Here is a 14,495-nt window from a genome sequence, read left to right as displayed (position 1 = left end):
TGATTCCCACTCTGCAGTCAGGATGGGTGACGAATACCCCAGCTCCCTAAACCACCCTGATTCCCACTCTGTAGTCAGGATGGGTGACGAATGCCCCAGCTCCCTATACCACCCTGATTCCCACTCTGCAGTCAGGATGGGTGACGAATACCCCAGCTCCCTATACCACCCTGATTCCCACTCTGTAGTCAGGATGGCTGACTACTACCCCAGCTCCCTTAACCACCCTGATTCCCACTCTGCAGTCAGGATGGGTGACTACTACCCCAGCTCCCTAAACCACCCTGATTCCCACTCTGCAGTCAGGATGGTTGACTACTGCCCCAGCTCCCTAAAACACCCTGATTCCCACTCTGCAGTCAGGATGGGTGACTACTACCCCAGCTCCCTAAACCACCCTGATTCCCACTCTGTAGCCAGGATGGATGACTAATGCCCAAGCTCCCTAAACCACCCTGATTCCCACTCTGTAGCCAGGATGGCTGACTACTACCCCAGCTCCCTTAACCACCCTGATTCCCACTCTGCAGTCAGGATGGGTGACTACTACCCCAGCTCCCTAAACCACCCTGATTCCCACTCTGCAGTCAGGATGGTTGACTACTGCCCCAGCTCCCTAAACCACCCTGATTCCCACTCTGCAGTCAGGATGGGTGACTACTACCCCAGCTCCCTAAACCACCCTGATTCCCACTCTGTAGCCAGGATGGATGACTAATGCCCAAGCTCCCTAAACCACCCTGATTCCCACTCTGCAGTCAGGATGGGTGACTAATGCCCCAGCTCCCTAAACCACACTGATTCCCACTCTGTAGTCAGGATGGGTGACTACTACCCCAGCTCCCTAAACCACCCTGATTCCCACTCTGTAGCCAGGATGGATGACTAATGCCCAAGCTCCCTAAACCATCCTGATTCCCACTCTGTAGTCAGGATGGCTGACTAATACCCCAGCTCCCTAAACCACCCTCATTCCCCTTCTGTAGCCAGGATGGCTGACTAATACCCCAGCTCCCTAATCCATCCTGATTCCAACTCTGTAGCCAGGATGGGTGACTAATACCCCAGCTCCCTAAATCACCCTGATTCCCACTCTGTAGCCTGGATGTCTATTTGCTAAAGATGAAATCCTTATTGAGTATGCCTAATGTCATTGTAAAGGGCATCGATTCATTATTATCAAAACCAATAAATCACAATCCTGAAAATGAAATGTTTACCATTCAGAACATTTTTTTTAAACCACCGAATAATCTAACACTACAATAATCTAACATTACAATAATCTAACACTACAATAATCTAACATTACAATAATCTAACATTACAATAATCTAACACTACAATAATCTAACATTACAATAATCTAACATTACAATAATCTAACACTACAATAATCTAACACTACAATAATCTAACATTACAATAATCTAACATTACAATAATCTAACATTACAATAATCTAACATTACAATAATCTAACTACAATAATCTAACACTTCAATAATCTAACACTACAATAATCTAACACTACAATAATCTAACATTACAATAATCTAACTACAATAATCTAACATTACAATAATCTAACATTACAATAATCTAACTACAATAATCTAACACTACAATAATCTAACACTACAATAATCTAACATTACAATAATCTAACACTACAATAATCTAACTACTATAATCTAACATTACAATAATCTAACATTACAATAATCTAACTACAATAATCTAACATTACAATAATCTAACTACAATAATCTAACTACAATAATCTAACTACAATAATCTAACACTACAATAATCTAACACTACAATAATCTAACATTACAATAATCTAACACTACAATAATCTAACATTACAATAATCTAACTACAATAATCTAACTACAATAATCTAACATTACAATAATCTAACATTACAATAATCTAACATTACAATAATCTAACTACAATAATCTAACATTACAATAATCTAACATTACAATAATCTAACATTACAATAATCTAACACTACAATAATCTAACATTACAATAATCTAACATTACAATAATCTAACACTACAATAATCTAACTACAATAATCTAACACTACAATAATTTAACACTACAATAATCTAACTACAATAATCTAACATTACAATAATCTAACACTACAATAATCTAACATTACAATAATCTAACATTTACAATAATCTAACATTACAATAATCTAACACTACAATAATCTAACACTACAATAATCTAACTACAATAATCTAACATTACAATAATCTAACTACAATAATCTAAACTACAATAATCTAACTACAATAATCTAACACTACAATAATCTAACACTACAATAATCTAACATTACAATAATCTAACATTACAATAATCTAACATTACAATAATCTAACATTACAATAATCTAACTACAATAATCTAACATTACAATAATCTAACACTACAATAATCTAACACTACAATAATCTAACTACAATAATCTAACACTACAATAATCTAACTACAATAATCTAACATTACAATAATCTAACATTACAATAATCTAACACTACAATAATCTAACATTACAATTATCTAACATTACAATAATCTAACACTACAATAATCTAACTACAATAATCTAACATTACAATAATCTAACCCTACAATAATCTAACACTACAATAATCTAACTACAATAATCTAACATTACAATAATCTAACTACAATAATCTAACATTACAATAATCTAACACTACAATAATCTAACTACAATAATCTAACATTACAATAATCTAACACTACAATAATCTAACACTACAATAATCTAACTACAATAATCTAACATTACAATAATCTAACACTACAATAATCTGACATTACAATAATCTAACATTACAATAATCTAACACTACAATAATCTAACACTACAATAATCTAACATTACAATAATCTAACATTACAATAATCTAACATTACAATAATCTAACATTACAATAATCTAACTACAATAATCTAACACTACAATAATCTAACTACAATAATCTAACATTACAATAATCTAACACTACAATAATCTAACACTACAATAATCTAACATTACAATAATCTAACATTACAATAATCTAACATTACAATAATCTAACTACAATAATCTAACATTACAATAATTTAACACTACAATAATCTAACTACAATAATCTAACATTACAATAATCTAACACTACAATAATCTAACTACAATAATCTAACTACAATAATCTAACATTACAATAATTTAACACTACAATAATCTAACTACAATAATCTAACACTACAATAATCTAACACTACAATAATCTAACACTACAATAATCTAACATTACAATAATCTAACTACAATAATCTAACTACAATAATCTAACATTACAATAATCTAACTACAATAATCTAACACTACAATAATCTAACACTACAATAATCTAACACTACAATAATCTAACATTACAATAATCTAACACTACAATAATCTAACACTACAATAATCTAACATTACAATAATCTAACATTACAATAATCTAACTACAATAATCTAACTACAATAATCTAACACTACAATAATCTAACTACAATAATCTAACACTACAATAATCTAACATTACAATAATCTAACATTACAATAATCTAACTACAATAATCTAACACTACAATAATCTAACACTACAATAATCTAACTACAATAATCTAACATTACAATGATCTAACTACAATAATCTAACACTACAATAATCTAACATTACAATAATCTAACATTACAATAATCTAACATTACAATAATCTAACATTACAATAATCTAACACTACAATAATCTAACTACAATAATCTAACTACAATAATCTAACATTACAATAATCTAACATTACAATAATCTAACATTACAATAATCTAACTACAATAATCTAACACTACAATAATCTAACATTACAATAATCTAACATTACAATAATCTAACTACAATAATCTAACACTACAATAATCTAACATTACAATAATCTAACTACAATAATCTAACATTACAATAATCTAACACTACAATAATCTAACACTACAATAATCTAACATTACAATAATCTAACTACAATAATCTAACACTACAATAATCTAACATTACAATAATCTAACATTACAATAATCTAACATTACAATAATCTAACTACAATAATCTAACATTACAATAATCTAACATTACAATAATCTAACATTACAATAATCTAACTACAATAATCTAACACTACAATAATCTAACATTACAATAATCTAACTACAATAATCTAACATTACAATAATCTAACACTACAATAATCTAACTACAATAATCTAACTACAATAATCTAACACTACAATAATCTAACTACAATAATCTAACACTACAATAATCTAACTACAATAATCTAACATTACAATAATCTAACATTACAATAATCTAACATTACAATAATCTAACACTACAATAATCTAACTACAATAATCTAACACTACAATAATCTAACATTACAATAATCTAACTACAATAATGTAACATTACAATAATCTAACACTACAATAATCTAACACTACAATAATCTAACTACAATAATCTAATATTACAATAATCTAACACTACAATAATCTGACATTACAATAATCTAACTACAATAATCTAACATTACAATAATCTAACATTACAATAATCTAACACTACAATAATCTAACATTACAATAATCTAACACTACAATAATCTAACTACAATAATCTAACCACTTACAATAATCTAACATTACAATAATCCTAACTACAATAATGTAACAATTACAATAATCTAACACTTACAATAATCTAACTACAATAATTCTAACATTACAATAACTAACATTACCAATAATCTAACTACAATAATCTAACACCACAATAAGCTAACACTACAAATAATCTAACATTACAATAATCTAACTACACTAATCTAACTACAAATAATCTAACATTACAATAATCTAATACATTACAAGAATCTAACCATTACAATAATTCTAACATTACAATAATCTAACATTACCATAATCTAACACTGACAATAATCTAACAGTACAATAAGCTAACAGACAAAAGCAGACACTACAAGAACTAACATGACAGAATCTAAACTCTCAATAATCACATAAAGCTAACAGTACATATCAACACAATAACTACATTGACATACACACTCAATATCGAACGACAAATCACATTACAATAACGAACATTATCAAGTACTAACATTAGCAAAATCTAACACTCAAGAATCTACACAATAATCTACACACTACAAAATCTAACAGTACAAGAACTAACTACAATAATGGAACAGTACAAGAACAACACGACAAGAATCTAACATACAAGAATCGAAACTACAAAATCTAAATTACAATAATCGAACACGACAAAACTGACAGACAAAACAACGACAATAACAACTACAAGAAAAACAAGAAGCTAACACACAAAAGCAACAGACAAGGAAATCTAACAGAAGTGAAACAGAACAACAACGGACAAGAAGCGACAGACAAGAATCGAACGACAATGAAGCGACAATTAAGAGCAAACAACAAACGACCATATTAACAGTACGACGAACAGACAAAAGCGAACGACAGAAGCAACACCACAAAGAGCGAACCACGGTACAAAACAACGACAAGAAGCGAACACAAGTAAGTAACTACAATATCAACAAATAACGAACAACAAAGCGAACAGACAATACGAACATACAAGAATCTAACAAAAATAATCGAACACTACAAACAAAGCAGAATCAACGACAATAATCAACATACAATAATCTAACTACAATATCGAACTTACAAAATCTAACACGACAAGAAGCGAACAGACAAAACAACATTACAAAATCTAACTACATAACAATAAGAATCTAAACTAATAATCTAACTACATAATCAACATACAATAATCGAAAACATACAAACATAACAACTGACAAAACACAACAAAATCAACATAAATATACAACAAAACAACAACAATAATCGAACATACAAATAACTAACAAGTACAAGAACTAACAGTACAATAATCTAACAATATACAATACATAATCTAACACTACAATAATCTAACTACAATAATCTAACATTACAATAATCTAACACTACAATAATCTAACACTACAATAATACTGACATTACAATAATCTAACACTACAATAATCTAACACTACAATAATCTAGACACTACAATAATCGAACATTACATAATCTAACATTACAATAATCTAACACGACTACAATAATCTAACATTACAATAATCTAACTACAATAATCTAACATTACAATAATCTAACTACAATAATCTAACATTACAATAATCTAACACTACAATAATCTAACATTACAATAATCTAACATTACAATAATCTAACATTACAATAATCTAACACTACAATAATCTAACACTACAATAATCTAACATTACAATATCTAACACTACAATAATCTAACTACATAAATCTAACATTACAATAATCTAACACTACAATAATCTAACACTACAATAATCTGACAGTACAATAATCTAACTACAATAATTCTACATTTACAATTATCTAACATTACAATAATCGAACTACATTCTAACAGTACATAATCTAACACTACAATAATCTAACACTTACTAATAATCTAACATTACAATAATCTAACACTTACAAGAATCTAACACTACACATAATCTAAATTACAATAGCTACCATTACAAATAATCAACCCTACACTAAAAATCTAACATTACAATAATCTAACACTACAATAATCTAACATTACAATAATCTAACATTACAATAATCTAACTACAATAATCTAACATTACAATAATCTAACACTACAATAATCTAACTACAATAATCTAACATTACAATAATCTAACACTACAATAATCTAACACTACAATAATCTGACATTACAATAATCTAACACTACAATAATCTAACACTACAATAATCTAACATTACAATAATCTAACATTACAATAATCTAACACTACAATAATCTAACACTACAATAATCTGACATTACAATAATCTAACATTACAATAATCTAACACTACAATAATCTAACTACAATAATCTAACTACAATAATCTAACATTACAATAATCTAACATTACAATAATCTAACATTACAATAATCTAACACCTAACTTTATAAGATATGGATATAGTGGCAAACTGTGACTTGTGTCCTTCATTTATTACTTAAGCACATTTGCATGCATGTATTGAATTTGATCTTTATGACTTTCATCTTTTACCATATGACCTTGACCTCTTACTATGATGATAGTGGCAGCAGTCTTCATGATAATGATTATGTTTACTAGTGTTGTCACTGGACACTTGTTAAGTTAAGAATATGAGACAGAATTGGTCACTTACAAGCTTGGCTAGGTCTGCTTGTACATTTATATCCCCAAATGTTTTTCCATCCTGGGTCTGCATTCCTTGTGTCCAAAGCTGAATCAAGGCATCAGCTCTCTCCTGGAATATTGGCACCATTCCTGAATAGGTTATGCCCAACAAACAAAATTATTTCCGATGTATTGTCAGCTAGTACAATTTTGACTTGTGACATATGTAGTTGATTAGTCTCCTCACATTACTAAAAGAGGAAATAAATGTTTTCCTGTCAGTCACAAGTCCCACAGCTAATATGTGTAACCGTCAGTCACAAGTTCCCCAGCTAATATTTGTAACCTTGTCCAGAGTGTATACATCAGTATCATAACATAATCTTTGGCCTGTAAAAACATGGGTAGATTTTTTTTTACCTTGTATGAGCTTGAGAGAAAAGCCAGGGTTACAAATCTTCCTCACAATATGATGATGTTCTCCACTCAACACAAACAGGGGCCTTCGCAGCAAGTCTGCAAGTGGTCTGCAATATCCAACAATACTTTATTGTTGTTTCTCCAGTGTAATTAGGAATTGTTCTCACTGTAATTGAATTCTTTTTTTTATTTTCTCTGCAGTTTTGAATTATCAACAACATAATATTTTTCACTTTAAGTTTCTTTCAAAGTTTGATTTACAGAATTGTCCTGATTTTGACATCATTTTGATTTTCAGCAACCTTAACTAATACACTGAAACTGTTTTTTAAAAGTCAGATTTCTTGAATATTTACTGGTTTTCTCTCACATATCTACATTATTTTGATTATGTGAAAATTCTCAAAAACATACATGAAACATTAATAATTTTCAATGGAAAATATATTTTTTTTATGATGTGAAGACATAAACATATCACTGGTAGTATGTTTCTATTAGACAGGGATCTAACGGCCACAGTATTTACTGTTAGTGACAAACATACCCACTTAGACAAGTCTCCAACTCTGTCATAGTATTTACTGTTAGTGACAAACATACCCACTAGACAAGTCTCCAACTCTGTCATAGTATTTACTGTTAGTGACAAACATACCCACTAGACAAGTGTCCAACTCTGTCATAGTATTTACTGTTAGTGACAAACATACCCACTAGACAAGTCTCCAACTCTGTCATAGTATTTACTGTTAGTGACAAACATACCCACTAGACAAGTGTCCAACTCTGCCATAGTATTTACTGTTAGTGACAAACATACCCACTAGACAAGTGTCCAACTCTGTCATAGTATTTACTGTTAGTGACAAACATACCCACTAGACATGTGTCCAACTCTGTCATAGTATTTACTGTTAGTGACAAACATACTCACTAGACAAGTCTCCAACTCTGTCATAGTATTTACTGTTAGTGACAAACATACCCACTAGACAAGTCTCCAACTCTGTCATAGTATTTACTGTTAGTGACAAACATACCCACTAGACAAGTCTCCAACTCTGTCATAGTATTTACTGTTAGTGACAAACATACCCACTAGACAAGTGTCCAACTCTGTCATAGTATTTACTGTTAGTGACAAACATACTCACTAGACAAGTCTCCAACTCTGTCATAGTATTTACTGTTAGTGACAAACATACCCACTAGACAAGTCTCCAACTCTGTCATAGTATTTACTGTTAGTGACAAACATACTCACTAGACAAGTGTCCAACTCTGTCATAGTATTTACTGTTAGTGACAAACATACTCACTAGACAAGTGTCCAACTCTGTCATAGTATTTACTGTTAGTGACAAACATACTCACTAGACAAGTGTCCAACTCTGTCATAGTATTTACTGTTAGTGACAAACATACCCACTAGACAAGTCTCCAACTCTGTCATAGTATTTACTGTTAGTGACAAACATACCCACTAGACAAGTCTCCAACTCTGTCATAGTATTTACTGTTAGTGACAAACATACCCACTAGACAAGTCTCCAACTCTGTCATAGTATTTACTGTAAGTGACAAACATACCCACTAGACAAGTCTCCAACTCTGTCATAGTATTTACTGTTAGTGACAAACATACCCACTAGACAAGTGTCCAACTCTGTCATAGTATTTACTGTTAGTGACAAACATACTCACTAGACAAGTCTCCAACTCTGTCATAGTATTTACTGTTAGTGACAAACATACCCACTAGACAAGTCTCCAACTCTGTCATAGTATTTACTGTTAGTGACAAACATACTCACTAGACAAGTCTCCAACTCTGTCATAGTATTTACTGTTAGTGACAAACATACTCACTAGACAAGTGTCCAACTCTGTCATAGTATTTACTGTTAGTGACAAACATACTCACTAGACAAGTGTCCAACTCTGTCATAGTATTTACTGTTAGTGACAAACATACCCACTAGACAAGTCTCCAACTCTGTCATAGTATTTACTGTTAGTGACAAACATACCCACTAGACAAGTCTCCAACTCTGTCATAGTATTTACTGTTAGTGACAAACATACCCACTAGACAAGTCTCCAACTCTGTCATAGTATTTACTGTTAGTGACAAACATACTCACTAGACAAGTCTCCAACTCTGTCATAGTATTTACTGTTAGTGACAAACATACCCACTAGACAAGTGTCCAACTCTGTCATAGTATTTACTGTTAGTGACAAACATACCCACTAGACAAGTCTCCAACTCTGTCATAGTATTTACTGTTAGTGACAAACATACCCACTAGACAAGTCTCCAACTCTGTCATAGTATTTACTGTTAGTGACAAACATACCCACTAGACAAGTCTCCAACTCTGTCATAGTATTTACTGTTAGTGACAAACATACCCACTAGACAAGTCTCCAACTCTGTCATAGTATTTACTGTTAGTGACAAACATACCCACTAGACAAGTCTCCAACTCTGTCATAGTATTTACTGTTAGTGACAAACATACCCACTAGACAAGTCTCCAACTCTGTCATAGTATTTACTGTTAGTGACAACTCTGTCATAGAATTTACTGTTAGTGACAACTCTGTCACAGTATTTACTGTTAGTGACAAACATACCCACTAGACAAGTCTCCAACTCTGTCATAGTATTTACTGTTAGTGACAAACATACCCACTAGACAAGTCTCCAACTCTGTCATAGAATTTACTGTTAGTGACAAACATACCCACTAGACAAGTCTCCAACTCTGTCATAGTATTTACTGTTAGTGACAAACATACCCACTAGACAAGTCTCCAACTCTGTCATAGTATTTACTGTTAGTGACAAACATACCCACTGGACAAGTCTCCAACTCTGTCATAGTATTTACTGTTAGTGACAAACATACCCACTAGACAAGTCTCCAACTCTGCCATAGTATTTACTGTTAGTGACAAACATACCCACTAGACAAGTCTCCAACACTGTCATAGTATTTACTGTTAGTGACAAACATACCCACTAGACAAGTCTCCAACTCTGTCATAGTATTTACTGTTAGTGACAAACATACCCACTAGACAAGTCTCCAGCTCTGTCATAGTATTTACTGTTGGTGACAAACATACCCACTAGACAAGTCTCCAACACTGTCATAGTATTTACTGTTAGTGACAAACATACCCACTAGACAAGTCTCCAGCTCTGTCATAGTATTTACTGTTAGTGACAAACATACCCACTAGACAAGTCTCCAACCCTGTCATAGTATTTACTGTTAGTGACAAACATACCCACTAGATAAGTGTCCAACTCTGTCATAGTATTTACTGTTAGTGACAAACATACTCACTAGACAAGTCTCCAACTCTGTCATAGTATTTACTGTTAGTGACAAACATACCCACTAGACAAGTGTCCAACTCTGTCATAGTATTTACTGTTAGTGACAAACATACCCACTAGACAAGTGTCCAACTCTGTCATAGTATTTACTGTTAGTGACAAACATACTCACTAGACAAGTCTCCAACTCTGTCATAGTATTTACTGTTAGTGACAAACATACCCACTAGACAAGTCTCCAACTCTGTCATAGTATTTACTGTTAGTGACAAACATACTCACTAGACAAGTCTCCAACTCTGTCATAGTATTTACTGTTAGTGACAAACATACTCACTAGACAAGTGTCCAACTCTGTCATAGTATTTACTGTTAGTGACAAACATACTCACTAGACAAGTGTCCAACTCTGTCATAGTATATACTGTTAGTGACAAACATACCCACTAGACAAGTCTCCAACTCTGTCATAGTATTTACTGTTGGTGATGAGGATATGCTGGAAAATCTCAGGATCTGCCACCAAAACTCTCTCCTGTCCTCCGAAGAAATAAAATCGAATAATCTTGGAGTCCAGCTTTTTCATCCACCTGTAGGACCCAAAAATGATAATAATAGAAAGTTCATCTTATACAAAGTTAAACCATTTTTGCAAAAGGTTTTGATTATGGTCCATGAAACCTACAGAATCATAAATTTGCCCAGCACCCTATCATTCACATACCCTTTTATGCCTTGGAGTACACTATTAGAATTTCCCCTGCTTTGAGGGTTTGACCAAGGAATCCCAACCCTTAGGGGGTCTGGTGGCAGAGTGGAAAAACACTTCCATCCGGGCCAACATTAATATAAGTTTTATTTTGTTTAACGTACCATCCTTTTAACAGCTGGAGTCATTTAAAGACGTGCCGGGTTTTTGAGGTGGAGGAAAGCCGGAGTACCCGGAGAAAAACAACTGCCCTACGATCAGTGCCAGGCAACTGCCCCACACTGGTTTCGAACTCACGACCCAGAGGTGGAGGGCTAGTGATAAGGTGTCGGTACACCCTCTTAATATAAGTTGATATCACATGCTTCGCAATTATTGTAAACTATAACTAAAGCATACATACATCCCAACCCTTTATCTAGGTAAGCTGAAGTAAAGGTATACTTAACCTTATACAGTTGGTCATGGCCTCATATTTGCGAGCCTCCAGCATGTTACCAAAAAATGGTACATAGGGAGTTCCAGGTATCTGTAAGGGTGAGAAATGAAAAACCATTTTACCTGCTGTCAAACAAATAGAATAGGAAATAAAAAAATCCACTCAGCTAGTAAAAAATTACATGTAAATGATAAGAACTATTTTTTTTTTTTTCATTCAATCTCGTTTGACGTCCGAGAATAAACACAATTATATGTAGTTCTTTTTTGTAGAAGTACTTTGTAATATATTTTTACCATAATTCATGATGAAACTGACAGTGAAATATGTGATGCATATTTTGGTGCAATATTGTGCTGAAATGGTATTAAGTGGGAAACTTTTCCGACAATATAAACCCAATGTACTATCATCTTTCTAAATGAATTATTCTGATATTGTTTTCCAAATATGTGTTGGTGTTACCTTCCTGAGAGGAGACAGGAGGGGCTTGATGAGGATTTTGTACATATACCAGGAGAAGACAGCAAGGCCGACATACAGTACCACGTCCCTCCAGGAAACAGAAAAATATGCCATATCTGATGAAGTGTATACTTGGGTTCCTTAAGCTACACTATATTGTACCTTGGGTATGGTTAATTTGTACCATAAACCCCAGTATCTTCAAGTTGTGTCCAGCTAAAGAACCTGAAATGAAAATTGAAATAAAAGTTTATATAAAATGAGATTTATAAATAAATGATAATAAAAAAGTCAAAGTAGTTAAATACTGGAGGAGGCATTAATTAGTAAAGTATTTGGACAAAATTATGACCTTTAAAAAGTGACATTTGAAACAATAAGCCCATGGGTCTTATCAGTCACATGAATTTTGAAATATTTCAATTAATTTGACCCTTTTTGACCCTGTTCATCAGCCCCTAGGGTCAGTTACGCCAACATTTACATACCATATCAAATTGGCATACAAAACTGTTCATTCTAACCATCAGTTAGAATTAGTTCTAATAGAAATTGAACAAAAGATAGTCAAACATATAATAATTTCTTGATATAAACTACAGTTAAGTTTATACCTTCCCCAGGATCATGAAATTCACAATTTTGGTAAAGCACCTAAGGACCCTTACATCTATGAAGAGTATCTGATTTTACTACAGTGTATGTCTGGGCCTTGAAAAGAAGATTTTTGAAATTTCGGTTAATTAGACCCTTTATGGTCCCACTCATCAGCCCCTTGGGGTACGTTAATCAGGGCCAACAATGGCATACTATAAAACTGTCATGCCATGCCGATAATTGTAATCAATTTACTAAGCATAAACTTAATTCCCATGGAAATTCAACAAATGATAGTCCAAAATGTGATAAACTATAGTAAAGGTTATCCCTTCCCCAGGGGCAAATGTCAGACCCCAGTCAAAATGTCCTCACATAAATGATTAACCATTACCAGGTTTATCAACCCATAGTCACAGTGGACCTCCTTGTATAACATCAATTGGAGTGAAGAGGGTACCCTAACGAAATGGTAGAAAAATTCCACAGGCTAATGTAAATTTGAAAATCAACTATAACAATTTACAGTGTATATATTCACTTTTTTATACCAATATGTCACATGCAAAATTTTCACAAAATTTAAAATGTATCCAACATTGTCAACTTGAATTAGTATAGTTGTAACCACCGCCTATATTTTATACTTCTTGAAAAACTTTCCATAGACACTATATATACTTTCTACATAATCAATTTGAGAAAATTTCTATACCAGTATATTACTTTTTTGAAGCGAAGCCTAGCTAGTGGAGAGTAGAAAAACTACGTCAGGTAACTATATATAAACTAGTCTAGTAGTAACCATTTTGGACTACCTTTGATCACACGACACAAAAGATGGCGGCACCCATGTTTGGTAAAACAGCAAAATTCAATGAGGATCATGATGTGAAAAAGGTAGGTTGTACCCTTTGCAATGAAACAAAATGGGATGTAAAAGGTTCTCCAAATAACGATTGCAGTAATTTGTTATATTGCGATCATTAGGAAGTCGCTGTTTTACCTCCAAGTAAATACTTTTCTAAAATTCTCAAATGGTAATGTTTTGTTTTGCCAACTTTGTTTTAGGTGGCAAGTG

General features: G+C 32.4%; 1 protein-coding gene across 1 annotated transcript in view; it reads right to left on the bottom strand.

The window, feature by feature from the left end:
• The window catches only part of LOC117331650 (cytochrome P450 72A14-like), a 54,409-nt gene that overhangs the window by 36,179 nt on the left and 3,735 nt on the right, over positions 1-14,495 (bottom strand). The window contains 5 exon segments of the mRNA XM_033890481.1: positions 7,458-7,579; positions 7,850-7,956; positions 11,648-11,794; positions 12,363-12,442; positions 12,818-13,042. Of these exon segments, the coding sequence (XP_033746372.1) occupies positions 7,458-7,579; positions 7,850-7,956; positions 11,648-11,794; positions 12,363-12,442; positions 12,818-12,931 (570 nt within the window). The 5' untranslated portion in view covers positions 12,932-13,042.

Source organism: Pecten maximus, chromosome 1 (assembly GCF_902652985.1).
Source record: "Pecten maximus chromosome 1, xPecMax1.1, whole genome shotgun sequence".
NCBI lineage: Eukaryota > Metazoa > Mollusca > Bivalvia > Pectinida > Pectinidae > Pecten > Pecten maximus.
Note: the sequence above shows the minus strand (reverse complement) of the source record. Positions and strands in the feature narration are given on the sequence as shown.